This window comes from Amborella trichopoda, chromosome 2, assembly GCF_054954075.1.
Source record: "Amborella trichopoda isolate Santa Cruz 75 chromosome 2, AtrichopodaSantaCruz75HAP2 v2.0, whole genome shotgun sequence".
NCBI lineage: Eukaryota > Viridiplantae > Streptophyta > Magnoliopsida > Amborellales > Amborellaceae > Amborella > Amborella trichopoda.
Genome location: NC_142337.1, coordinates 48,198,640 through 48,226,554, shown reverse-complemented (window position 1 = coordinate 48,226,554; position 27,915 = coordinate 48,198,640). Strand labels below are relative to the sequence as shown.

The 27,915-nt window shown below is 37.2% G+C and overlaps 1 protein-coding gene across 4 annotated transcripts; it reads right to left on the bottom strand.

Annotated features, from left to right (window-relative positions):
• On the bottom strand, positions 1-26,937 carry LOC18431689 (uncharacterized). 4 transcript variants are annotated; one of them, XM_011624052.3, is made up of 5 exons: positions 26,778-26,937; positions 20,987-22,400; positions 16,793-17,062; positions 2,332-2,487; positions 1-428 (listed from the first exon to the last, which is right to left on the bottom strand). In XM_011624052.3, the coding sequence occupies exons 1-5, from the start codon at positions 26,783-26,785 to the stop codon at positions 309-311; spliced, it is 1,968 nt and encodes a 655-aa protein (XP_011622354.1). In that variant the 5' UTR covers positions 26,786-26,937; the 3' UTR covers positions 1-308. The 4 variants fall into 4 exon arrangements, with proteins under 4 accessions (XP_011622354.1, XP_011622355.1, XP_088714500.1 ...); XM_011624053.3 differs by having other exon boundaries at positions 2,332-2,426; XM_088858374.1 differs by lacking the exons at positions 1-428; positions 2,332-2,487 and adding an exon at positions 8,238-8,472.
• Between the last annotated feature and the right edge of the window lie 978 nt (positions 26,938-27,915).

Here is a 27,915-nt window from a genome sequence, read left to right as displayed (position 1 = left end):
TGCCATTAATGTATATCCCCATATGATTTACTTTTATTATATTGAATTATGTCACTTCAAGATAAAAAGTGATAAGAGATGAAAAGGGCTAAAAGCTAAATACAAAATTGTTAATTATTGCACGATTAAAAATGCAAAATCTCTCTCTCTCTCTCTTTCTCAAAAACAAAAGGTGGGTGTTGACTCGTAGAGTCAAGCGCAGAGACGGTGTGTGAAGCCAAAAGACCAGGTTATTTTCTGGATAATGTCCTTACCAGAGTAAAGAATAAAAGTGTCACTCGTGTCAAAACTGTAAATAAGGGTTTTAATCATGGGGCCATAAGCCCTTCGATGGTGTAAGACAAGGACTCCGCCCAGTCGGCTCTGAAAAGCAGTGTGTGCAGTGTTTGCATCACATTGTAGCCTGGGTCAAGCTTGCGCTGCCACCCCTGCAAGACATTTTCAAGCACGTGAAGAAAGAGGATCAATTCAAAACCTAAACAAAACAAACTATCTTCCAAGGATTGCATTATAAAGAATCTAATGAGTGAACTTTCCATGGTCCTACTTCCTACAGGAATATTAAAAAATCTTATCACTTTCGATTATTTTCTGAGCTCCATATCATTTCTTTTTCCCTTTAACGAGGATGTTTTTGGCTCAACTCCAAATAAAGTTGATTTGGAGTTCTAATACCCTTGGATCTAGGTCCATTGACAGCCTAAACATTGTTTCAAAAAGTGGTCCATACGGCACCTCCGTAAGGACCTTAGGGTGGTGTATGCCCAAGCCTGGGCAGCCCTCCCTAGGCGCCCTGTCCTGGGCAGACGCCAAGGTACTAGACCCCTTGTTTTTGAGATTAAAGGGCTTCTAAGGGCACTTTGGGTCATTTTGACTCACGAATTTTACATAAATAACTATTGGGGGTATTCTCTAAACCCCCAACGAGAAAAAATAATAATCGAATATAAGCCCCCAAGTCAATTGACTTTGAGATTTCTTTGAAAAGGAAAAAGAATTTGCGGTCTAAAAGCATCCAAAAACTTGCACTTATTGTTGAAATTTTTTATACGGTGCTAGTGAAGGTTTTTGTATTTCATCATCTGGTTGAGATTATTTTCCCATGTCACTATGGCGTATGTCATACTCAGTTTGGATCGGACAGTACACACCATGGACCTGTTAATGTTTTTGACATTTTCTACAAAATTTTTAATGATGTGAAGTTTTGAACATGTTTCAACATTCATGCGTATATAACTGCATGGAAAGAGTTAGTTTCAATACATATAAATGCAAAAATATACAAAATGAACACAAATATCTGCATATATGTGCTTTTCAACAGTACACATGCAATTTTGCAAAACTTTTCACCTTAGGGTGCCAAAGGTTCTAGGCGTCCACCCAGCGCCTAGGTGCTGGGTGCCAAACCAGGTACCTAGGGGCCGTCTAGCTTTCTCTGAACCACTGAGCCTAAATTTGTTTTTGGAGTGGCAATAGATTTGGAACATTTTAGAAGTATTTGGAGCATTTTTGGACTTATAAATCATTTATTTATCTAGAAAGATTATTTTTGAAATGGACAAGACTGATTCAGAACCTTTTTTTTGTTTTATTATCTCGCCCACCTCAAGTGGTTTTGGTTAAGGATGGACATCATCTTTTAATGTTTCTTAAGGAACATAAACGGTTTTATATAAATAATTAAATTTCTTATTTTTGAATGTTACCAAACCTGATCCTTCTTAATGTTTGATCACACATAGTCTATGACTCTCTGAATTTAAGAGACTTAAAATTAGTTCGTAATACGCTGCTTGAAGACATTACCAAACTCTCCAAGAAAAATACTTATCTAGCCACACAGTAAGGCCACTATTTTTTGGCCTGCTTCTAGTTCTGGATATGCATCAGTAATTATGTAGAATTCGGTTAGCGGATGCAAAGTTCTCAAGGTTTGAGGCTGCGTTTCAGAGGGGCTATTGCAATAAAGACCCAACATGGTTAAGGATGCAGTGGTGGTCAGCAATGGTGGTCAACGGACCACTGCTTGCTAGCACCTTTTGCAATTGGGCGGATATTGAAAATGCTGCTCTTAGCCCATGTTGAATGACCGGAAGGAAAAGACCTCACGAGGCAATGGAGCCCTGCGCTTGTGAGAATGGAAATTTGAGGCTATTTACAAGTGAAGCCTGAGATACACAACTAGAAAAAAGTCTCCAAGCTCTAACATGAATATTTCCGAATGAAACACCATTACTCATAACAGGTAATGTTGAATATAGTGACAAGAACAGCTGGTTATGTGTGTGCGTGCATGCATGCACATGAGAGAGAGAGAGAGAGTACCTCAAGAACCAAAGTGGTGACCAGCACTGTGCATACGTTACCATCAATATTGACTTTATGGCGCCGAACATACTCAAGTAACTGTTGTATGCACTCTGCAGGGTGGACAATATCACCCTCAGGGGTCCCCCAAAAATCAAAGGATTTCTTGACTTCCTATCATAATCTCAATAGAAAGAAAAACTCATATAAAAATGTCACCAGATGGAAAATTTTGCAGAAACAAGCAAAAAATAACAAAATTATTGGAGGATTATCATTGCCATGGATTTTTTTTTTTCTTGGAAATTGTTAACTGTTATCATTGCCATGGATTTTATTTATTCCTGAATTCAAGAACTCAGTGATCAGCAGATATCATCCACAAACAGACACCATGGTTCCTCTAAAAATCCTTATTACTACAATTATTTACATAATAAACTTTCTATTGGTTGGTATTATAGAATATGGAATTATAATTACAAGTCAAATGTCACACTAGCTGACTGCCCTACTCAAAAAGGGCTTATGAAGTTTTCAAAGGCCCAAAGAAGGTTCTGAAACACATCAAAGTACTTCTTTTCAGATAGGTTATATGAGTCTTTCACTATCAAGAAATAGAATGAACCAATCAAAACGTCAACGTCATATAGGTTATAGATTAAGGATTTGCGTGAAACATGAGCAAATGGTGCAGCCAGTTTAAGCTTCAGAGCCATACTACTGGAGCATTTTGCTTGTAGATAGCTGCTCAAGAGATCCCTTGAGATTTCGTTTAAAACAAGCATTTCTTCAGTAGTTCAATGATGCGTGCCTATGTAAAAGAGTCATTTCAATATTTCAGGTTTCCACAATTAGTCCACCCATTTCTAGAAAGAACAATTGTTTCATGCGGGGTGGACTGCATTTGTACAATATGCGATCCAGATGTATAAAGCATTCCATCTAAAAACAATTGTAACTAACGGTCCAAATGTTTTCTTAATATAATTATTATTTCTATTTTTCAAAATTTATTTATTTTTTCATATTCATGACCTCCATGTTAAAAATTATATATTCTCAAAAAACTAGGATCAAATTATATTTAAAAATATATTTATTGCCAAGCCTTCATTTCTACATGTGCGAGCTTGGCCGCATGCTAACCGCGTCCTTCCGGTTTCCACAATTAGTCCATCTATTTCTAGAAATGGTGCCTGGGAGTGACTATGCTGCGTGGAAAAATAGTACTTTTAGACTGGTCAATCGCAAGATATCTTGAAATTTTGTTTAAAACTTGCATGACTGAAGATTCTGAAACAGATGAAAGTACTCCTTATCAGATAGGGTATGTCAGTCTATTGTCTTCAGGAAATAGAATAACCTAATCAAAACATCAATGTCGTATAGGCTATAGATTAATGATTAGCGGGAAACATGAGCAAATGGTGCAGTCAGTTTAAGCTTCAGAGCCATACTAGGGGAGCATTTTGCTTGTAGATAGCTGCTCAAAAGATACCTAGAGATTTCATTTTAAACATGCATTTCTTCAGTAGTTCAGTTATGCGTGCCTATGCAAAAGAGCCATTTCAATATTTCAGGTTTCCACAATTAGACCACCCATTTCTTGAAATGATGCCTGGGAGTAATTATGCTGCCTTGAAAAGTAGTACTTTTAGATTGGTCAATCGCAATATACTTTAAGATTTTGTTTAAAACTTGCATGACTCTGAAGTGTTTTTCAGTTATACATGTGTATGTAAGAGAGTCATTTCATTATTTTATGTTTCCATTCCACAATTAATCCACCCAACTCTAGAAATGATGCCTGGGATTGATTGTGATGCTGCTAAATAGTTCTTTTAGATTGGTCGACCCCAAGAAACAAGATGAGGGGAAAAGATGCTACACACTTATGGTCAATGGCGAATGTGTAAAGGATATTGAACTTGAGTATAAAGGGAGAATAAGAATCAATAAACTCGATGATATCAAAGGGTAGAGTAGAATTTTAAATATCAGCCTATAAGTGAATTATGTTACTGCATAAAGATCAAGACTTCAAAAAACTTATGAAGCAGCAATGGTATTACCTGACTGAGTGAATTATTAAGTTATAGAAAGTGTTAAAGAATAACTTGTTTTGTGTATTGGGGCATCTCTGTCATTTTTATATACTTTAGGATACTTATTTTCACTAAGGGTAAACAAACATTATAAAAGATATTAGTGGGGCATGGGGTGACTGAATCTCATGTCACTCTCTCCGCTCTTCTCTTTCATCTTTTCTCTCTTCTTTTCCCTTTCTCTAGTTTTGACACTTTTATTTGTTCATGCTACTATTCATGGTACTCTTCAGGGGCACTATTCACAACACTGTTTACAAGTAATGTTCACATGGTACCAGAGCACCAATCTGCTTATTGTCTTCTTGTCTCTTCTTTAAAGAAATAGCTACTTGTTTTTAACCAAAAAAAAAAAGGAGAGGTAAACCCTTATTTTTATTAGTGCTAATATCATCAAGAAATATTCCTTTCTGTTTGTGAGGCCAGCATGGTAGCCTCTGTGTGTTGTGAATGTTCGTGCCATTGAAAAGTTCCTCTCTTGGATGTGAAAAGCCTGGAAGAGCAAGTGTGAAATGCTGCAAGGTGTGTTGCAGAAGTTACGAGTGACTTTTTTTGGGGATTTTGGGGTTTCATTGTATGTTGTAGTAGAAAGAGCTTTGTGCATCGGCTTTTAAACAGACAAGTGTTCTCCCTATAGTTGATTGAGAAGTTATTGTGTGCTATATGTTGTTTTGTTCTTGTGAATTGTTGATTTTATAAATTTCCAGCAAGTTTTTAATGTGTTTTTAGTGTGTGACCTAACATATACTATCATACCTTGCTTATTTGAGATTGTTTTGCTCTTATGGCCAAGGAAAGTAAACCTGGAATTCCCACTATTAGTGACTAATAGGAATTCCAGCAATAAATGAAAAATTAAATGGGTCCAAATTGCCTTTTATGGGCTCAATCCAAAAAGGTTTTTTGGGCGCAAGGGTAAAATGAAATTTTTAATTAAAGATGGCCCAAAAGAGTCGAAAAGCGAGTATGATATGTGACCTAAGGAGAACTATTAGATTACGACACGGTTATGGAATAGCACGGAACCCCATATGAAAGCTGATGTTATGTTCCATAATATTGCTACGGAAGTGTAAGAAACTGTAAAGGAAATGTGCTCCTCTGCTAAAAATATTTCTTGGATTTATCTACTTTATGAGAGTATGTCTTTTACAAGAAGGAGACAAAAGCCTCAATGATAATTATAGTTCTCTTCGAAGTATGCGGGAAGAATCGAATATTTATCAACCCCTAATTAATGATATTAAACTTCTTAAAAAGCAAAGAGAGAAATTTAGAGTTTCAAAGTTCTACTAGCCTTAATTATGAGTATCATGTTGTTTGTGGGCAGATCTCAACTAGTAGTGAACTTCCCTCTCTTAATAATGTTAATGTATACTCTCACCTTCAACAGGTTACTATACCTTCTTCTTCATCGGCTACTAGCATTGGTGATGGGTCTGCTTTAACATCCTCCATGGGTAGAAATGATGGCAAAGGCCATGGTGGTGGAAATAGAGGACAAGGTCCTGATTCAAGGGGAGGTCATTGTAGAGGTCAAGGCAACAAGAAGTGGTGGAAATAGAGGACGCGGTGATGGGTTTTCTATTTGAAGATGTTAATCCCTTCACTAGAGTCACTGTCAACTCTTTAGTGTGGGGCTTGTGAGTTAGGAAAGCATCATAGAAGCTCTTTCCTTCTAGAATTAATAAATGAGAATCTGTTTTTTTCAGTCGTTCATTCAAACATTTGGGCCCTAGAATTCAGAGTCTAGGTCGATATTTATTTATTTTTGTTGATAATTTTTCTTGGATGACATAAGTATATTTAATCAAAGACAGATCTGAGGCCTTGTCTATTTTTCGATTGTTCATACAGATATCCAAACTCAGTTTGGAAGGAATATTTGTACTTTGCATTCAGTTAATGATAAAGAATATTTGCCTCAAGATTTCCAGAATTATTTAGCCACACATGGCATTCTGCATCATACATCATGTGAGCATACTCCCTAACAGAATGGGGTAGCAGAAAGAAACATCCACAATATAATAGATGTTGTTTTGACAGCTTGTTTTTTGCTAAATCATATACCTTCATATGTTTTTTGGCACAAAAACTTTCCGGCTTGCTGTGGTATCGATTCCATTTAAAGAAAGTTGGTATATTTCAGAAGGTTGGCCCCAACCCCTAGCTGCCTAAGCGGCCACATCCGCCTTCTTGAACATTGGCAATCACCACACGCAATGTTTGAGAAATTCAGCGAACTTGTTATGGCATGCATATGGGTTTCAGCAGAGCCATGTGATCATTCAATATTTATTTGAAAACAAGCAGCTGGAACTATTATCTTGGTTGTTTATGTTGATATTATTATTACATGTATCAAGAAGAAATTCATAAGTTAAAGAGTTATCTGCATTCAAAGAAACGACTTGGGGCAAATGAGGTATTTTCTAGGGATTGAAGTAGCTCAGTTACAATATGCTATTAGTCTATCCAAAGGAAATATGTAACTGATTTACTAACAAAAACAGGGATGTTAGGGGCTAAACCAGTTAATACCACCCATAGATCTCGTCAACTAAAGACTTACTAGATATTTTCAGATCTTGTCAAATATAGAAGACTTTCAATGGATCAAGGAGACCTAGAAGATCTTGTCAATTATAGAAGACTTGTAGGTAAACTTATCTACATGACAACCACTAGACCGGATATAGCCTTTGTTGTGAGTGTATTAAGTCAGTTTGCATTCTCATAGAACACCACACTGAGGACTTATCTACAAGAAGAATGATGACTTTGTTAGAGGAAATTTGGTGACTTGGAAAGCAAGAAACAGAATGTGGTGCTAGATCTAGCACAGAGGCTGAATATAGAGCCATGGCTCATATTACATTTGAGTTAATTGGTTGAACACCTTGATGCAGGAAATGGGTTTCTGAATCAATGAAGATATTTTGTGACAATCAAGCAGTAATTCATATCACGAGCAATCCAATTTTTCATGAAAGAACAAAACATACTGAAGTTGATATCACTTCATTCATGAGAAAGTGACCAGCAAGCAAATAGCAACCCCATACGTGAAGTCATCTAAGCAGTTGGCTGATATAATCCCCAAGGCGCTTAGTCGTAACAGGACTCGGCAGATTTGCTCCAAGCTGGGCAGGGGTGACATCCATGCTCAAGCATGAGAAGTTAAAGAATAACTTGTTTCGTGTATTGGGGCATTTTTGTCATTTTCATATATTTTAAGATACTTATTTTCATTAAGGGTATTTTTGTCCTTTGTGAACTCTAAACAAACATTATAAATAAAGATGTTAGTGAGGCATGGGGTGACTGAATTTCATGTCACTCTCTCCTCTCTTCTCTTTAATCCGCTCTTTCAATTGGCTGATATAATCCCCAAGAAGCTTAGTTGTAACAAGACTCAGTAGATTTGCTCCAAGCTGGGCATGGGTAACATCTATGCTCGAGCTTGAGGGGGAGTGTTAAAGAATAACTTGTTTCGTATATTGGGTATTTTTGTCATTTTCATATATTCTAAGATACTTATTGTCAAGGGTATTTTTGTCCTTCGTGAACTCTAAACAAACATTATAAATGACTGAATTTCATGTCATTCTCTCCTCTCTTATATCTCCTCTCTTCTTTTTCATCTTCTCTCTACTCTCTTTTTCCTTTCCTCTTCTTTTCCTTTTCTCTCTCGAGTTTTAACACTTTTTACTATTCATGGTACTATTTACAGTGCTGTTCACGGCACGGTTTGCAACACTATTCAGAGTACTGTTCATGAGAACTGTTCACATGCAGATTTCATAACAAAAGTGGAGAGTAATCAACACTAGAACATATTCATCTAATTTAATTGTTACAAGAGAGTAGATCACATCAGTGAACCACGATCACAATTTTGCAAACAGTCAGTCACATATAAAACTGAGAACTTCATCCTGGCAGAGTTATGGAGCATGCTGAGTGGATTTCAGTAAAATAAGTTAGAAGACCAGTGATAATAGACGAGTTTGTGGCCTCAATCTGAGAATGGTGAGCTGGTGTGATCCTGTGAGACCAGTTTATCCACGCTTCACTAACAGCAGCAAGATGATTTTTTGGGGGGGGGGTTGGAGAGAGAGAGAGAGAGAGAAAAAGAGAGTATTTAAAAACACACGGCAACAATTACAACCAATTGGTGTTCACAATTTAATTACTCCTTTCTGCTCATATGTGACAAAAGCTAGGAACTTCATTGATGGACTGAATCTGAGGAACTTAAAAGAGTCCCAAAATGACAATCATCTCTCACATTTATACAACCACTAGATGTGCAATCCTCACAAAAATGTCTTGTGGAGAAATTAGAGTACCCAACCAAAAAATTGTGTCTTGCTGAGAAAGGTAGAGTATCGAACCAAAAAATTAACATTCCTCTCTACTAGTTATCCATTAGATGATGAAATCCATAGAAACATGTTTCTTTTACTCAACACACACAAGGTGAATTATGTCAGAAGGTGTTTACTCAACTACCCCCACGCAACATCAACCATTCTCGGAAGTTGGGGGTGGAAATGGACCAGGTGACCCTGCCTGGTAAACTTAGGGCCTGGGACACATGGGCCAGGCTTGGGCCAGGCCAAGTCAGACCCGATTCCCTTTTATTTATTTAATTTAACCTGGCCCGGCCCAGCCCCCAGGGGAATAGGACTGGGCTAGGGCCAGGAATGGCCAGCCCAAACCCGGCATGTTGCCAGCCCTATCTGAAGTAAGCATTTCTCCACTGAAAAGTGAAAAACCACCAAGAATTCCAACATGGATCCTTGAATATAGAGCATAATATAATCCCTTATCAACAAAATCCTTATATTTTCCCAAATACCATCAAATATCTTTCAAATTGAATGGACTTTTTCCTCTTAAGCTTCTATGTTTCTAAGGTTCCCCTTCTAAATGCAATCTCGAAATTTACTTAACCAAAATTTCCCTTCCCTATAACATATTCTATTTGGAAATAAAAAATTTATCATCAACTATGAAAATTAGCTTCATCCGGATGCATAAGCCTGAATATACTCTGCATCTGGTATCCAACTAGCAAAATGAGCATTCATATAATTTTTTGCTTCCCTAAAACATTGTCTATGTGGATGTTTTTCACCATTAACTATAAACATTAGCTTGGTTTGGCTCATGCATAAGCCTCAAGCTACTCTCATGCCGGCATGCTCAGGGAAATGTTCATTCATGCTTTCATTCATGCCCATTTTAGCAATTCTAAAACTCTGAAGCATCTAAATTTGAAATCAAAGCAGACACCATGGAACTAACTATAGATGTGGAGAGCTTGGTTGGGGATTGGGGAGCCCCCCTCGGAACCTTGCGTCGGCAATGCGGACCCCAAAGCTTAATTCAATCTTGCTCCCCAGCCATCAAGGGGTCTCGATCCCAATCTTACAAGGGCCTAAATCCTTGACTAAAAGGGATCTTGATCCCTATGGAAGGGGAACGGCGACCCCACTAAACAAGGGGTTTTGGGGGGGTGTTCAGACGCATAACAATTATGACATTGTCGTCTACTGGGGCAACTCAATCATACCATGTCAAGCAGTTGCTAACAATGCAAAGTCTTCACTGGGATTTGTTGGTTTGGACAAGGTAAGGCCTCTTGCATTTGATCTTAACAATAATATATTTAGATCAATCAGATGTTAACATGTTCAAAAAATATATATTTAGATCAATAAGTGGTCTAAGAAAGGTGAGGACCTTAAACTTTCACTTAACTCATCCCAAGCCCGAGTAAAGGAGGCAGGTTGTGTTAGGTAGGCAGCCAACAACATAAAACTTCGTCAAAACGTCCATTGAATCCTGAATCGACGTTATTTGCTTGTGCTAGGGTGTCCCCTTAAGCGATGTACCAGAACTCTAGTATAGTGAGAATGAGCGAGGATTAGCTAGGGCGTTCCCTAGAAGGGACGTGTCGCAGCTCCGCCTGGTTGAATATAAGAAAGGATAATAATAAAAATGGCGTAAATTTAAAAAAAGACAGTTTAAAAGATAAAGTAGTTAATAACAAGAGAATAGGTGATAGGCTCCTATAGATTGAACTTGTATTAGGGGAAGAGATAATTAGCATAATTAATGCTTATGCACCACAAGTAAGACTAGAAGATAGAATTAAGAGAATTTTAGGAGGACTTGGATGGACAAATCCAAAACATACCAAATGGAGAGAGGACCTTTCTAGGAGGGGCTTAAATAGTCATGAAGGGAAGGATAATAAACGAAATGAAGGCATACATGGGAGTTATGGGTTTGGTAACAAAAATGAGATGGGTGAGGCTATTTTACATTTTTCCATGGCCTACGAACTAGTACTAGCAAACATTTACTTTAAAAACGAGATGAACATTTAAACTTATAAAAGTGGATCATATAAAGCCAAATAGACTTCTTCCTAGTTAAGAAGGTAGATCGACAATCATGTAAAGACTATAAGGTTATCTTAAGAGAGAGTTCGACTATGCAACATAGGCTCATGGTCATGAACATCTGCAGAAGAGATAGAAGATAAGGGGTGACATTAATAGGTGTCCAAGAACTAGGTGGTGGAATTTAAAAAATGAGGAAATAGACTTATTTAAGGATAAATTAGTTAAAAACAGAAAATGGAACTCTGAACATGAGATCAATATTATATGGAATGAGATGGCTGATTGTATTAAAAAAATGGCAAAATAAATTTTCGGAGAATTAAGAAAGTGGCAAAAGAAGTTTTAGGGGAAACTGGAAGGAAAAGAAATTTCGATAAGGAGTGACGAGGTTTCAAAAGGCCATTAACAGAAAACAATCATGTTCTAAAACTTGGTAATGTAATAAAAATGATGAAAACTTAGAAAAATATAAAAATGTTAAAAAAATGCTAAACAAATAGTAAGAAAGGTTAAATTTAAGGCATATAATAATCTATACGGTAAACTAAAAACAAGAAAAGGTGAAAAAGATGTCTTCAAATTAGCAAAAATGAGAGAGAAAAAGTGTAGGAATCTAAACCATATTAAATGTATTAAGAGTGAGGCTCAAAGGGTCTTGATGAAGGATGAAGAGGCCAACAAAAAGTAGAGAGTTTATTTTCAAAAATTATTAAATGACGAACACAATAGGAACACAACAGCAGACAGAGTCGTTGGCATAAATGAGGCGGAGGTCAAAGATATATTCACAAGATTAGAATATCGGAAGTGAAAAAAACTTTAAAGAGGATGGATATAGGAAAGGCTTTAGGACAAGATGGTATCCTGATAGAGGTTCGAAAGTGCATAGGGGAGATCAACATTGACTGGCTGACTAAGCAGTTCGACAAGGTGTTAGAACAAAAAAAATGCCAGATGAATGGAGAAAAAGTATTGTAGTACCCATTTAAAAGAACAAATGTGATATACATAATTGTGCTAACTATTGAGGGATTAAACTTATGAGCCATACTATGAAGCTATGGGTGAGAGTGACAGAGCAACAACTAAGGCATGAAACGAGTGTATCAGAAAACCAATTTCGTTTTATGCCACAGAGGTAAACAATTGAGGCCATTTTTCTACTTAAGCAACTGATTGACAAGTTTAGAGCGAAGAAAAAAGACCTCTATATGGTCTTTATTGATCTAGAGAAAGCTACGATAAAGTACCTTAAGATTTAATTTGGCAGGTGTTGAAAAAGAAAAGAGTCTACAGATACTACATCGACTTTGTGAGAGATATGTACAAGGAAACGCTAACTAGTGTGCGAAAAACTAGTGGAGAGAAGAGTGAATTTTCAGTGACAATAGGTCTACATCATGGGCCAGTGTTGAGCCCATACCTCTTTGTCTTGGTTATGAACGACTTAACTCGGCACCTACAAGATGAGGTACCGTGGTGTGTGTTGTTCGCGGAGGACATAATTTTAATCGATGAGACATGAAGCAACGTCAGCTCAAAGTTAGAACTTTGGGGGATGCTCTAGAATCTAAAAGTTTTAAAATTAGCCCGACTAAGACAGGGCATATGAAATGCAAGTTTAGTAATGATAGGAGTAGAGATGAGGAAGTAGTTCAAATTGATGGCCAAGAAATACCAAATGAGCGCACATACGACAATAATCCAAGAAAATTGAGATATTGATGAAGATGTCGCACAAAGGATTAGAGCTCGGTGGACAAAGTGGAGATGTGCAACTGGAGTTTTATGTGATCGCCGCATACTAATAAAGCCGAAGGGCAAGTTCTATAGACAATTGTGAGACAAGCTTTGCTCTATGGGGCAGAATATTGGGCGGTCAATAAACAACATGCCCTCGGATGAGTGTAACTGAGATGAGGATCTTGAGATGGATAAGTGGCAAGACAACAAGGGATAGATTTTGAAATGAATACATTTTAAGAGACTTAGGTGTGGCTCTAATAGGCGATAAGATGAGATAATGTAGACTTAGGTGGGTTGGCCATACGCAGCGTAGGCAGTACAATCCATGTTAGGAGGTATGAGTTGGTTCAAGCGGAAGGGTCAAAAAGGGTTAGTGGTAGGCCCAAAAAGACATGGTTGAAAGTAGTAGAGCAAAAAATATAGGGATTTATGGCCTCACTGATGGTAGGGCTCTTGATACAGCAGAATGGAAGACTAGGATTCGTGTAGCCGACCCCAAATAGTTGGGAAAAAGCTCCAATGATGATGATTGATGATGTGAATGTATTAAAAATGATAACGATATTCTATAAAAGGTCAGATTCTCTTTACTTTTTCTTTAGATGATAGGATGTAAAGTAGGATTCTTCTTATCTAATTTATTTACTTTTTCTTCGATAGGATGTAAAGTAGGATTCTTCTTATCCTTTTTTTTATATGACATGATATAAAGGAGACATAAGAGTCCTCCTAGGGCTTATAAATTTGAACCTTGCCTTCAAATGAAGCAAACAAGAATTACAAAAACTTTGTCTCTTAATTGAGATTGTCTCTTGGTGTGTTAGTTCATGAAAACAGACTATCCTTAATCCCGTATTAAATAGGAGTGAGTCCAGTATGGCGAGTTACTGTTAGGGTTAATTTTAGGTAGATTGCATCACACCCAACGGGTCTTTAAGTCCTAATAAGTCTCCCAAGCATTTTGTTTAATTTCTTCCTCAGCTATTTCTTCTTAAGAACGACCTGGGTAGGAGGGGTCCGATAAGGAAGTTATGTTCCACTCTCTCTTTCCCTCTGCAAGAAGTCGATTTGGCTTCGCCTCTCTCATCTCCTTATATTTCTCTATCTCCCTTAGTTCTCTATCGCCCTCTTGACATATATATATATATATATATATATATATATAGACACACACACACATATAGAGAAATAGGAGATGAGAGAAGCAAAGCCAAATCCACTTCTTGGAGGAAAGATATAAAGAGAGACATACCATGCAGGCCTTGTGATTTGTGCTACACTCCTAACAATGGGCAAGCTTCCCACAACAATATCTCTTAAACGACCAAGGGGATCACGTTCAAATCCAGATATGGTATAACCCTCGCCGAGAGCTCTCATTCAGCATATGATATGTGGAAGATGGTCGCTCGGATTGCAAGAAATCTTAGAGAGAAGTTCATGGGCTTTCGTGGATATGCAATTCACAGTCCACGAGACCCCTTGCCGATATTTTTGCAATATCTCCACTTCCAAGAAGCATCTTGGGCTGAAATAAAAAGCATTTTGATCGCGACTCGAAGGGCTTCGCAATGACATATGGTGAGCCACAATTAAGGGAGGCTCGAATAGCGCTTGACTTGTGATGACAAAGAATTTTCGAGTTCTGACAACTTCACCGAACCATAACTCGACCAAACAAGGGTCCTTTTCTGCAAAAATAATCGTGGTGGATCCCCCTACAGTTTTCCAGCTAGCAAATAGTGAATAACCACAACCTCTGAAGAAAATGATCAAAACAAGTTTATGGAGAAGAGTATGAACCCTCACATCGAAAAACAGCTGAAAATCCGACTCTTTGGGTTTTCGCGCAAAAGTTATATCAAAATGATCGTGGCAGCCCAATCTACATTTTCTTGATGCACGGCCGTCCATTCTGAAGTTGAAATGTGATAAATGAAGGCCCATACCATGTGGCAGGAAGAGGCTCTATTTTTGTGCACCTAGGTTGTATTTTCGGACAATGTTTGTGTCCAATTTTTCCTTTTCTTATTTTATTGGAAATTTTTTTTAGTTTTTCACCCATCAACCCATCCAACTAATGGTAATAAACACATGTATGAGGGTTGTTTATAAAAACCCCCCAACCTACCTCATTAGGAGGATTTCCTTGCTTAGAGAGAAAGTCTATCACTCAACCTTTGAGAGGAGAGGAAAGTTTAGTGAGAGAAAATCCTACCTTTCCCCCCTTAACCCTTGTTAGGCACCTTAACCCACAACCCTAACCCCAAGTCAAACTAGGTGAGACCTCTACACCTAACCCCAATTATATCCCCTTACCCCAAGCCAACCTTAGTTCTCTACATCTAACCCAAAACACTTGACCCTAGTTTTATCCCTCAACCCTAGGCCAACTTTGGTTAAGTCTCTACACTTGACCCAACCCATCCCTCTTTACTCTAGTCATAAACCTCAACCCCAAACTCTAACCTTACCCCCAACCTTGGTTAAGTTTCTACACGTAACCATATTCCCTACCTCCCTAACTCGAACTTCAACCAACTCTAGTTAACCCTCCCTAAAACCCAGCCCACATATACTTAATCCAACCCAAAGACATTAAAACCTACCTTAATAAACCCTAGTTAACCTCCCCCATATCTAAAGATGGACATCACTACATCCAAATCCAAGGAAATTCAAACCTAATTAGGCAAATCTGATTGATTGAAAGGCCATCAACCCTCGCCCGAAGGTTTTCGGGTCACCTGGATCCGACTCCGATTCCTCTTCTGGCAAATTCAGGGTATTTGGTCCAAGGGCTCACCCCCGAAAGATATTGAGGTGTTACTTGGTCCAGGCGCTCACCTACAAGAGATATTTCCCGAAATATCGTATCCCCTGCTACCCCACGATCGGTAGAGCGATGGAGGGCTTCCCCCGTATCCTATACACCAAGAGATCTAAGAGGGCGTTAAACTCGAGCACGTTCAAACCGACCCCGAATCCAAGGTAACTGGCTCATCTTTTACTCATTATCTCTTTATATATAGGGGGTGGGTTCCGAGTCAAAATTGATTGCCTATGGAAGGGGGACGGCAATCCCAGTGAAATGACAACCTCACTAAAAATGGCACACCCTAAGCTATTACTCGCATAAAATCATTTACTTTCCTGCTACCATTCCCACTCCCAGAGAAGTTCCCAAGCATTTTTAGTAATTCTGACAAGAAAAGAAAGGGAGAACCATATAGAATATCTTGAAAGATTACATATATGCTCTTCCACTTCAAATATCACGAATATAACTCTACTTGAACGAAAATATGGAGGAGAATGGGTTGGCTAACATGGGAGTATCAATGTGATCGGCATGCCAAATAAACTATCAGCTCCACTCATTTGACATCTAAGATTTTTCAGTTTAAGATCAATGCTGATGAAAAGGAGAAATAGCAGTTCTGACAAGCATCCTTCCCAGACCATTAAGATGATTGAACACGAGATGGGTGAAAACTATATTATTTCTTTCTTATAGTTTATGAGAAAGCATATTCAATGGAGAGAATATAGAAGGTAAAAAAAGTGCTACATCCTTATCAATCCAAATGAGACAGATAATTCTAGACCCTGCCAAGAAGCTTTAATATATTCACGAAAATGACTAGTAACGAATTCAGTGAAGCATGGATGCAGCAAAAAATGAGTACAGTAAAATAAAAACTGGTGTAAGAACACCCATCCAGACCACAATTATGTAACATGGCATAGATTTCACTTTGGAAATTTTCCTTGGGGAAGTTTGGATGGAGCAAAGAAAATTTCTAAAGTAAAATAATTTTGTTAAATGAGTACGTTGTCAATAAGAAATGCTGGAAACAAATAATTACTAATTATTGAAACGAAATGTTAGATGTTCTACAAATTTGTCAAATCAATAATGCACAACACATCCTCGTGGATTAAACATAGCATCATAGTACATTAATCTAGTAAGTTTGAAGAAATATATTGAATAGTTCGAAGAAATATATTGAAGAGCCATATTATTTCAATAAGAAGTATAGCTCAGAATCAGAATGGACAAAGCAATTAATAACATGGCATCACATGGAAGTAACAAGCAAGGGAATTACTAAAATGTCACGATAAAAAATACCATCCATTAAGCCAAGCAATAAATCAAAACATTCAACATACGGTAAGCAAGGGTGCATATAGTACCTCAATGAAGGCCTTTGGATCAGGGCAATTTTGTTGTTTTGATAATTTTAGAGTGCACTCTGCAGCAGTACGTCCATCTCTCACAGCAACCGCTTTAAAGAATTCCAGTAAATTCACACGATCACTATTGGAAAGCTCAGCAGTCATCCCCACATCAAGAAAAACTACATGAGGCCTGGATTTGAACAAGCGTTTCCTCGGAGGTTTGGAATGTGACACACGAACAAGAATGTTGCCAGGATGCATATCTGCATGGATAAAATTGTCCACCTGGAAACACAGTAAAATTAGATCAAATATGAATGTCAGACAGATGAATCCATCTTTCACAATCCAATTACATAATTGATAATGACCTCACATCCAATTACAATCTAACGTGCACCAAGTGACTTGGAAACCCAAAAGACCACGCCAACAAGACATATTAATAACCGCCTCTCATCAAAAATTCAAACATACAAATCTTTGAACTGGAATTTGAGTCATTCTAGCCATGCCTTAAATGTGGTGATTCTTAAAAATCTAATCCAACTGTGTATAATTTTCTCTTTCCATTGTAAAATTAACAAAATGCCCCAAATTCAAAAATAAATATACAAGTTAAAAACAAAACAGTGAAAGCATATAACAAAAGGGATTGTCTACAAAGAGACCATTTATCTTTTGTACATGGAGGTCACAATCATTCCCACTCATTAGATGTCAAATTGAATAGCTCGGGATAAGTCACGAAGTTCAAGAATTTTTTTTGGAACTTTGTCTATTCAATGACAGTCTAACAACCATCCATTTTGAAATTTAAGGGACAAGAATGATTGTGACCTCCATGTACAAAAGATATAGGAAAAAGTTTACATAAGGTTGCAACCTAAAAATGTAGAATTACAGATGCACCTCAAAACTCTATCGGAAAGGTTGTTTTAATGTTGGAAAACCCTCTAATTGATCATCTCGATGTATGAATATGAAAACAAAAGTTTTGGAGTCTCAGAAATAGTGTATCTTGCAACACATATCTAGACCGTCCATTTTAAAGATTTTCATATGTTTATAGATCTACTGGATTTTAACCATTTTTAAAGTTTAAAATTCTCTAATTAGATATGAAAATAGATTTTAAGATAATCCTAATATTTTTTTACAACAAAATTACATGCTATGATGAAATTTGGAGGTGCGCCTTAATTGGATTGTTTAAGGTTAAAACCTTATAGAAACTGTACCCAAAGATATATTGTTTCTTTGTAGACAATCCCATAACAAAAACATGTCTGAAGGGGGAAAAACCCACTTTGTTAACATTGGTCTAATGTGACCCACTAATGCCCTGCTTTCAAGACGAAGGTCAAGAACCGAGAGATTGAAGCTTGCCAATCATGCAAATCAAGCCAATATACCCAAAACAATGTGGAATTAAGCCACATATAATACAGTTGAAGAAAATAAAACCAGCACTGGAGGCTATCGATCATGATTTTTTATTTGCTTCATGGAATGGTCAATCAAGAACCCATTACGACATGGTACTCATCTGCACATAGCATAGATGCAAAAAAGGGGCCTGCCTTCAGCCTAGGCAGCGAGAGCACCCCCCACCTAGGCATAGGCATCCGCCTAGTTCACTACTTGCCTGAGGGCGGAGAATGCCCTCAAGAAAGGGGCACTAGGGTCATCTTCCCCTTCTTAAGGTGGGAAAAAGGAATTTTCACCCATGCGCAAGGGAGAAGAACGGAGGGGGTGAGGGCGGGGGGGAAGGTTGGGGTGGGGTTTGCAGGAAGCGTTTTCTAAACACACCACCCCAAACCACACCACCCCAAACCACACCACCACAATCGCCCCCCTCCCCCTCCCTCCTCCTCCCTCCCACCCCACAAAAAAAAAAGAAACAAAAGATTTTAGATTTTTCTTTGTTTGGATCTAAAAATTTGTACAAGTTCGAGAAATTATCTAATATCTTACCTTTTTTTATTGGGTTCATTTTGAGAGATGTTATTAGAGGAAATTTTTGAGTCACTTAGAGCTTGATATCCATCCCAAAACATTGATGAACGAAGATCAGGCATATGTGTACAGATTTCAATTTCAAAAAAACATGTTTAATGCTTAAAAGTTAAGCTAAAATGGAACCCTTATAGTTTATGAAAACTTTTATGATTTGTCTAGGTGGATGGACCCATTCTTCTCTTTAGTAAGACCTGACCGATCACCTGACACAATTCAGACCAGATATGCCTCTAAATTGCATTGGACAAAACAGATGATCCCATCCCTAGGAGATCAATTGAGGCGTTTTCTTTTTGGGTAGCATGATGGTTTTCTTTGGGCATATTCCAAGTGGGGGCCAGTGAGGGAGCAGATGTACTTGCCAAGACCCGAGAGTAAGGTGCAAGAGGCTAGTCTACTAGCAGTGCAAGCTAGTCTACTAGCAGTGCAAGGTTGTTTTTATATTATTTTGCCTATTCCACTCTTTGTTTCTTTGTATTTCATAGTGCCCATTGACAAAAGCTTGTCATAAAACAAAGGCAAGTTTCAGACCAATAACCAATTATGCCACTTTTTGGTTCGGTGACCAGCTGAACCCTAATAATATTTCTAGTAATATTTTTTTTTTGTAAGTTACAATATTTCTTTATAAACAATGATAAAGAAAAAACTTGTTTATACAGTAGTTACAAGAATAATATATTACAAGCTCCCTATTTTACATACACTTACTCATATTTTCTTAAATTGGCAATAACAATTTGATGCATTAGTTTAGAGGACTCTATCAATGACCATGACCACGTTAACAAAAGCACATGGCATGTCAACCAGCATAAATGCCATCTCCAACCTTTTCCCATATCAACCAATATTGTCATTGGAAGGTGCGTCCATTTAAAACTGGTTCTGCCATAATTAAGCCATTTCTGTGTCCAATTGAGTCAGTGATGGAAGTCTAACACCCTCTCCTATAACATACCATATTAAAGATAATCTCATCAAGGAATATTCATAGTTATTTGCAAAGTGGATTCAAGTTCTAAGTATAATCTTCTCGACTGTGGATTCAGGGCTGAAGCTGATTGCTTGATCCAGTGTTTAAATCTCGACATACCAGACTCGACCTAGCCCGAGTCAACCAGAACTGGCAAGGTTACAGATCCAGAACACTCCTAACTAGCTGTGGGGCTTGTTTTTGAACAAATCTGCCTGTGTCCACTCAGCGATCACATGCTCCAAGAGCTGGATCTTGGTTGGATCCTAATATCATATGGGGGAACACGATCCAAATCCCATAGGGATAGCTCAATATAATTCATATCCATGTTAGATCGAACATTTATGAGGAAATAAGTCTTAAATGCATATAGATCAAAAAAAAAATGGTATGCTTCAAAATCATGTGTTGTATATATTTTCCAAAGGGATATGAGATGCTTTTATCCATTTCTATCAGAAAAAGAAAGTCATTAATGCATGTCAACCAAAAAAGAAAGAAATATTTATGAAAATCCTTGTAGAAAAGATGTTTGTATCCTATTAATTAACCAGAAAAGGATAATCCTAAATGCAATGGTTTCATAAGCACCTTAAAGAAGGATGAACACTAATTATGACACTGCCAGCAGATAGATCTGGAACTACCAGAAGAAACAAAGCCACCACGAAGAACATTTCTTCAATGACAGTTACAGGGTAAGGGCTCAAGTATTGCCACAATATTCAAAACATTTGGTCATTTATTCCGATGAAAAAAATTAAGTAGACAATAAAGAATAGTAATATTTTTAGAAGAAAGGAAATATATGAAGTTTCAAAAAGTTCTTCTAGAAGAAAAGCCTTTCTATTTAAGACGCTCATATGGCACACCAAAATGGTCATATAGCACACTAAAATGGGGCCTACAAACCAACCACTGAAATTAACAAAAAAGGATAAAATTATAGAATGAACTACAACCTCAGGATGTACACATTTCCAGAACCTCTTTTTTTTTTTTTTTTGGCTATTTTCTAGGACATTAAAGCTCAAAAAAAACGAGCTCACAGATATATATACACAGTCCCAAATATCTAATTTAAAAAATGCATAAACGTGTTAATTACTTCATTATGAAGGAACACAAGAATGTACATATAGCAATCAACTTGGCCAGCAGAAGAGAAGAGTCAAAAAACATCGGGAAGTAAATGAAGTTAAACTTACCAGCAGCATCTTGAGAAGTGCATGAGTCCCAATATGAGCAAGTGCAGATTTGATTCGAGCATTACCCTCAAGCTCGTCCACATAATGCGCAACACTTTCTCCATGCTCATACGTCTCCACCAAGACAGCAGGATGAACAAGCGGGTATAGCGGTTTTGGGAATGATACATCTTTCCATCTGCGGAAGTTATATATAAAACGGCTAAGCTGTGCAGCTTCCCTCGCGAGATCAACTTGAGAGAGCATGAAAACCGCAAATTGTTGCACACTTTCATCCAGCCTCAACCACCTCAAAGTAGGAACAAAGTTTGATATCTTTGCCACATAGTTGATAATCGTGAAGTCCCTCTTGATTGATTCACCAACACCAGGATGCCTAACCTTCACTGCAACAAGAATGGGTTTGACCTTCTGACCAGGGTATTGGAACCTCAAAGAAGCTCGGTGTACTTGAGCAACACTACCAGATGCCACAGGTTCCTCTTCAAATTCCTCGAAAATTTCAGAGATCTTTCTACCAAATGCCTTCTCAATGGTTTTCTTAGTATAGGAAAATCTATGAACGGGTGCTTTGGTTTGAAGTTTCGCAAGCTCTGTGCATAAATCTTGAGGAAATAGATCAGGTCGAGTAGCAGCCCATTGGCCCCATTTTATGAATGCTGGCCCTGCCCTCTCTAGAGTTTTATGAACAACTCGGAGCCAAGTATTCCGGAAATGGGAACCAAAGCAATCAGCGAATGGGGCCATAGTTATGGCTGGCATGAATAAAATTGAAAGATAGACTGCTCTTAGAAGTAAGATGACACCCTCCAAAAGCGAGAAAATAAATGAAGTGAAATAAGCACGCCCATCTTGTGCCCGCATGTATAGTGAATCCCTTGTTTGAAGTGCTTCGGCCTTGACCAAATTCTTTTGGGCCCATGCTGCCTCTCCAATGATGAATGCAACAAGAGTAGGAGTTAGATGTGATCTGGTGACTGCCAAGGTCACAGCACGAGCTATTATACCAATAGAAGTACACTTGTGTGGTAGAGAAACCCTTCTCCAGGCAACTTGGGAATGATGTGTCACAGGATTACTTGGGGTTGGGGAAAAATTAGTCTTGGTGTGGTAATTCTTATATAACTTTGGTTTAGTAATCATAAAGGGTATGGATCTGGAATATACAGTTCTCTGAGCAGTTCGGTTCTTCGCGAGAATAGTTGGTGGTGAATAATATCTATGTAAGATGGCATGAAGCCTTGAAGCAAAAGGCCTTCCATGGTTAGTCACTACGGTGCTACAATGCTTGCCTAATATGGAAGGAAGCCTTGAAGCTAAAGGCTTCCCGTAGTTAGTAAGTGCTGCACCACTAGAAGGCTGAGTAGGTGGGAAGAAAGAGGAAGCTCTCGTAATGCTTCTTCGTGTCAAAATCCTGCAGTTAAAGGATATAACCATTAGGTTCATCTGGTAAAAGTCTATGCAATATTCTCACATGGATATTAAATAAATAAATACCTTATTTTGGTTGTATAATTAAATCAGGAGCCTAAATGAAAATACAAATTAAAAATTGAACACGCATATGATATCCCACAGAAAATAGATATAGAAAAAAAATGGCGGCTCATTCGATATTAGTAATCATGCTTAACTATGATCAATGATTCAGTATGACCATTATCAAAAACTCCACAACATGAACTTACATAGGAAAAAAATGAAAGAATGGAAAAATAAATAAAAACCGTAACTTTGTATTACCCTTTTGGTTGAAAGTTCCCACTTTGGCACCTTGGGCCATGTCTAGAGATTTAGGATACGTTTGACAAAATAGGATTTATATCTAAATATTTAGAAATTGCCTTTTATTTCATATATTTGGATTTTATAATATCTTAATATATGTTTTCTGTGCACATTTGATTGTCTACCTGTATTTTCAGTGATCATTGAAGTCCATGAATATGCACCTCTTAAAAGAATTATGTGTTACAAGACTAGGAACTAGACCCTTCTCTATATCTCATCTAGCAATTTTTCGTCTTCTATCATTTTACCCACCTTTTTTTTAAGACCATTTGAAAATGAGAAAATCTAAGCACCAATTCTTCATCTACTTTCCATTGAAATAAAATCTCGAGCAGTTTGTGATAACCCAATTCTCTAATTTCGTGTTCGAGCATTCCAATGTTGTTTTTGTTTATATTGTGGCAAACCCTAGATTTTAATCCGTCCAAATCAATAGTATGAACAAGATGAAATGGGTTCTGTCAATAAGGGAACGGGAGGCATGAGAGAACTGAGTAGCTTCTCCAATACCCCTTTTCGAGCCTATCAATCTTTTGACTGTTAAGAGAGATTGGATGATCACCATTTGAAGCCTGCTGCATTTGAAAGAGAAAAGAACATTATCCAAAGTCCATTAAACTTGGCATTCCACCGTCTCAGTAAGCTAGAGAGATAGATAGCTCCTCTGGAGCATTACCTTGGAAGCGTGTCCATATGCCAAAACTAGAGAAGGGAAAAGCCTTTTCTCATAGTGAAGGTAAAGCAAAAACCAGAGATCCTCCCCATCGACTACCCTTTGGCAGCCAGCCAATTTAAAAAAAATATTAGAGAGAGAAACAGTGGTCTCCGATATCATTTCTACTACAACACGTAGATTTCTTCCCTTGCAATCCTCAAAACCCAGTATATTCCCCCTGTCTCGATAACCCTATAGGGCCCCCTGTTTCCAAAATCTAGAGAGAGAAAGAAATGAAGGCATTCTACATCCTAGAGAAAGAAGCTTTGTACTTGATTTCTAGAGTGAGAGCGAAAAAGAAAGCATAGAGAGAGAGCCCTACAGGGAGATTTGAATCCATCCCAATCCGTTCAAGCTCTGAGTAGTTTCTTTAATGGTGGACCCTTGCTTTGAATTAATTTGTCTTCTATAACTCATGAGATACGGAGCTAGACAAGCCTTCTTCCATCCAGAGCTCACAGGCCTCTTCCATGGCCAGAGAGAGAGAGAGAGAGAGAGGTAGGGTCTCCTTTGAGAGAGAGCTGAGTGGACGAGAGACGGAGAAACACAAAAACTTATACACGGCGAAATTGAATCCCGCAAAATTCAACTCAAATTTGAATTATTGAGAATTCAAATATTTGAGAGTTATTTAAATATTAAAAGATATAGTTTGACCCTATCAAACAAGACACACAAACTAATATAATTAAGATTATGATAGTTTATACATTATCCCGAAATATTAGAATATTAGGGTGCTATCAAACAGACCCTTAGTAACTCTTCATTTTAATTATCCTCTTAATTGCAAAAGAAAGAAATGAAATAAGAGTTAAATTTTCAAATGAACCAGAAAGGCTCTAAGTAATTCTTGGTGCATAAACAACACCATTTTCATGAAGAGCATCACATGAGACTAATTATATCTATAACTTATAAATTTCACATGTTTCAAAAACTACGATTCAATTTCAATTGCATGAACAATAAAAATAGAAAACAAAAATTGGCAAAGATATGACATCCCACAGAAAGTAGATATATAAATAAGATAGCGGTTTCTATACGTGCTAGCAATCAAAACTATGATGAGCATGATCATTATCGAGAGATCTGCAGCTTGAACTTATATAGTGGGGAAAAATGAAAGAAAAACATAATAAAACCCACAATTTTGCGTTGGCCTTTTGGTTGAAAATTACCGCTTTGGCACCATGGGTAGTGCCTAGAGATGTAGCAGCTCCAAGTTCTAACTCTCCTTGTCACAAGTGGAAAGAAATGAAACAAGCGTTCAATCTTCAAAGAAAGGCTCCAAGAAACTCATAGTGTGTAAACAACATTATCATAAAGAGCATCACATGAGAACAACCAGAATTCAAACGTATAAATTTCACATATTTTAAAAACTAATACAGTAATATTGAATCCCAATCGCATGAATACAATGTAAGCCACAACAAAATGGCTCTTCATTTAATCTTACCTTGTATTTTAAATTTCTTAGGATACAAGTGTGTTTGTTATACTCATGCATTAAAGGCCGTCAAATCCATTTGACTTCACAATACCCTTATATCTTTCTGCAGCCCTAACGAAATTCCCCTGCACATTTCAGCCCTAAGAATTAAGGTTTCCTTGCATATCTTCCTCTCCTTATAAAGTAGGAATACCTCCCTACAATAGGGTATCCTTGAATGCATGGGATTAAGACATAATCCTTATTTTTTGTGTTTTTTTCTTCAGTTTGCCTTTTGATATAAAGTAGACTTAAGTGGTCTAGCCATGTGTAGTGTAGACATAGAACACCATTGTTAGGAGGGGCAATTTGGTTCAAGTGAAATGCTTTAAAAGGACAAGGGGATGGTCTAGAAAGAACATGGATGGAAGTAGTAAGAAAAGATATGGTGACCTATTGTCTGACTAAGCGTTTAGCCTTTGATAGAGCACAATGGCAAAACAAGACTCATGTAGCTGACCCCAAGTAGTCGGGACAAGGCTAAGATGATGATGATGACGACGATAAATAAAATAAGAAATACACCAAAACTAGGAATTCAAAAAATAAGTTCTCCTTATAAAATGGAGTCCTAAAAGGTAAATTTTATTCCCATATACGATAAATATAAACTCTCATGTTATAAGGATATCAGAATTTTTAATTTTCCAGTGCAAATAAGGAATATGACATTTTTAATTTCTAAGTAGAGTTTATTTCCATATAAGAATTTAAAACCTCAGATTATAAGGATTTTAGTTATAAGGAATATGGCATTTTTAAAATCTGAGAATTTTAGTTATAAGGAATATGGCACTTTTTAATTTTAATTATATTTTTATTGCATAAATACTATCCGTTTACATTTCAAATATAAGATCTAAAAAATAGTCGGTAATTTGAATAGTTACACATGCATGGCACATGCTGTGGGCTAGTCAGATCTATGTGTCACCGAACAAGCTTGACACTTTCATAATTGATATTTAGACAAACATGGCTCCTACTCATGAAAAGACTGTAACTTACCTCTATGAGTATAATTGTTATTTTAATTGTTGATAAGGCCTAACTTTCATAGAGAAAAGGAAGGAATGGAAGAAAGAATAATTTGAGCACCATTTTATGCCTCAACCTTCACAGAGCATGATTAACATGCCCACAGGAGTGCTTCGATAAAACCAATGGATGAGATAATTGAAACCCAAACTATTAAAATTGAGACACAAAAGCCCTTCATTTCTATTTTATGCAAAGAAATCCCCCTCCAGATTTTAATGCCAAATTTCAAATTAAAAACAGGGAAAAAAACAATCAAAGGATCAAACAAATTAGACAAACAATAATTTGTTACGCTTATCTTAGGCATATCATATCAAAAATCCTACTTTGTGGGAGAATACAAAGTCTAAATATCCTTTCTATCCACAATAAAACATAGAACCAAATTTTTAAACAGGTTCAAGCACAATTCATCAACCCTCAACAAACAAATATCATAAACATCGAAATAACTAACAAAACAACTGAATTACAAAGGCCATACAAATATAGAGCCTCAGTTTTTAAACAACTAATTATCACAAAGAAAAAAGGACAAATACACATAACAGAAAGCAATCTTAATCATTGACTCATCAAGCATAACGAAAATGAGTCACATAAAATCCCAAAACAACAAAAAAAATCGATCAAATCAAACAAAATTCGCTAATTAAACTGGTTCTTAATTCAAATCATACGTCCATTCAGATCATAATTTCAAAAGCATAGAAAACAAATCCCAAAAAGATTAAATGAACACCAACCTTGACATTGTGATATTCCTTCAAAATCTCTACAAAGGTTTCAGACAAGAGCGTCATGTCCTTATCAAAATCCATGGCTTGAAGCTGAACTTCATCATCGCACTTCATGCCTCTGAGCCCTAGGCATGCTGCTCGTTAAGAGAACAGGCGCTCTGAGCTCAACAAAAAAGAGAACGACAAAAGAAAAATGGTGTATTTATAGACGTGCGAAGTCCTCGGAAAAGCGCCTGGCCCTTATTTAGTTTTTGAGCCCTTCGTCCCTCTACGTTCGATGCCTTTTTAATATTGCAAGGAAGAAAAGCGTGGATACTCTGTGGCTTGAAATGTTCCGATTCCAATCAACTAGGGTAAACTTTATAACTAAATGGAAAGCGCACTTATCCTCTATAGGACTGTTAATAAACCGGGCCGCACCGGCCGGACCACCATAATCATAGCTACTTGTTGGGCCGGGCCGTTTATGGGAGTCCCAATAATTCCGGACATTTTGCCGAGAGGACCTTGCTGGCCTGGTAAGCCCGAAAATGTCTCTGTCCAGCCTAATAAGAGCGCAGTCCAAATAAAGCCCTGTCAGGCCCATTGAGTATCCTTTTTATTTTGTATATTTTTTTTAAATCTTCATTCTTCTAAGCCAAAAATAAAAATACATATTAAAATATTTTTAAAAAATTTTAAAACCCACTCAGATCTCTCTTTAGATATTTGTATTCTTTAGAAACTCAATGCCTCTTATTCTCTCTAAAAACTCATTTTCTCTTTGTAGAAATCCAATATCTCTATTTCTCAAACTCATTCTCTCTCTTATTTTCTCTAAAAACCCATTTTCTCTATGTGGAAATCCAATATCTCTATCTCTCAAACTCATTCTCTCGATCAGTATTTCTCTAAAACCGAATCTCTCTTTCTCTAAAAATCCAATATATATTTCTCTCTCTAAAATCTCAATCTCTTTTTTATCTCCATAAACTCATTTCTCACTCTAAAAACCCAATCTCTTTTTCTAAGAACTCATTCTCTTTTTAGAAACTCATTCTCTTTTTATCTCTCTAAAAATCTATTCTCTCTATCTAGAAACGCAATATCTCCTTCTCTCTCTAAAATCTAATCTCTCTAAAAACTCAATACCTCTCTCATGCAA

Coding starts and splice junctions, on each gene's coding strand:
- LOC18431689 (XM_011624052.3), bottom strand. Junction 2,488..16,792: donor ATCCAAAGGCCTTCATTGAG/GTACTATATGCA, acceptor AGATTATGATAG/GAAGTCAAGAAATCCTTTGA. Junction 429..2,331: donor TCACCACTTTGGTTCTTGAG/GTACTCTCTCTC, acceptor AATGTCTTGCAG/GGGTGGCAGCGCAAGCTTGA.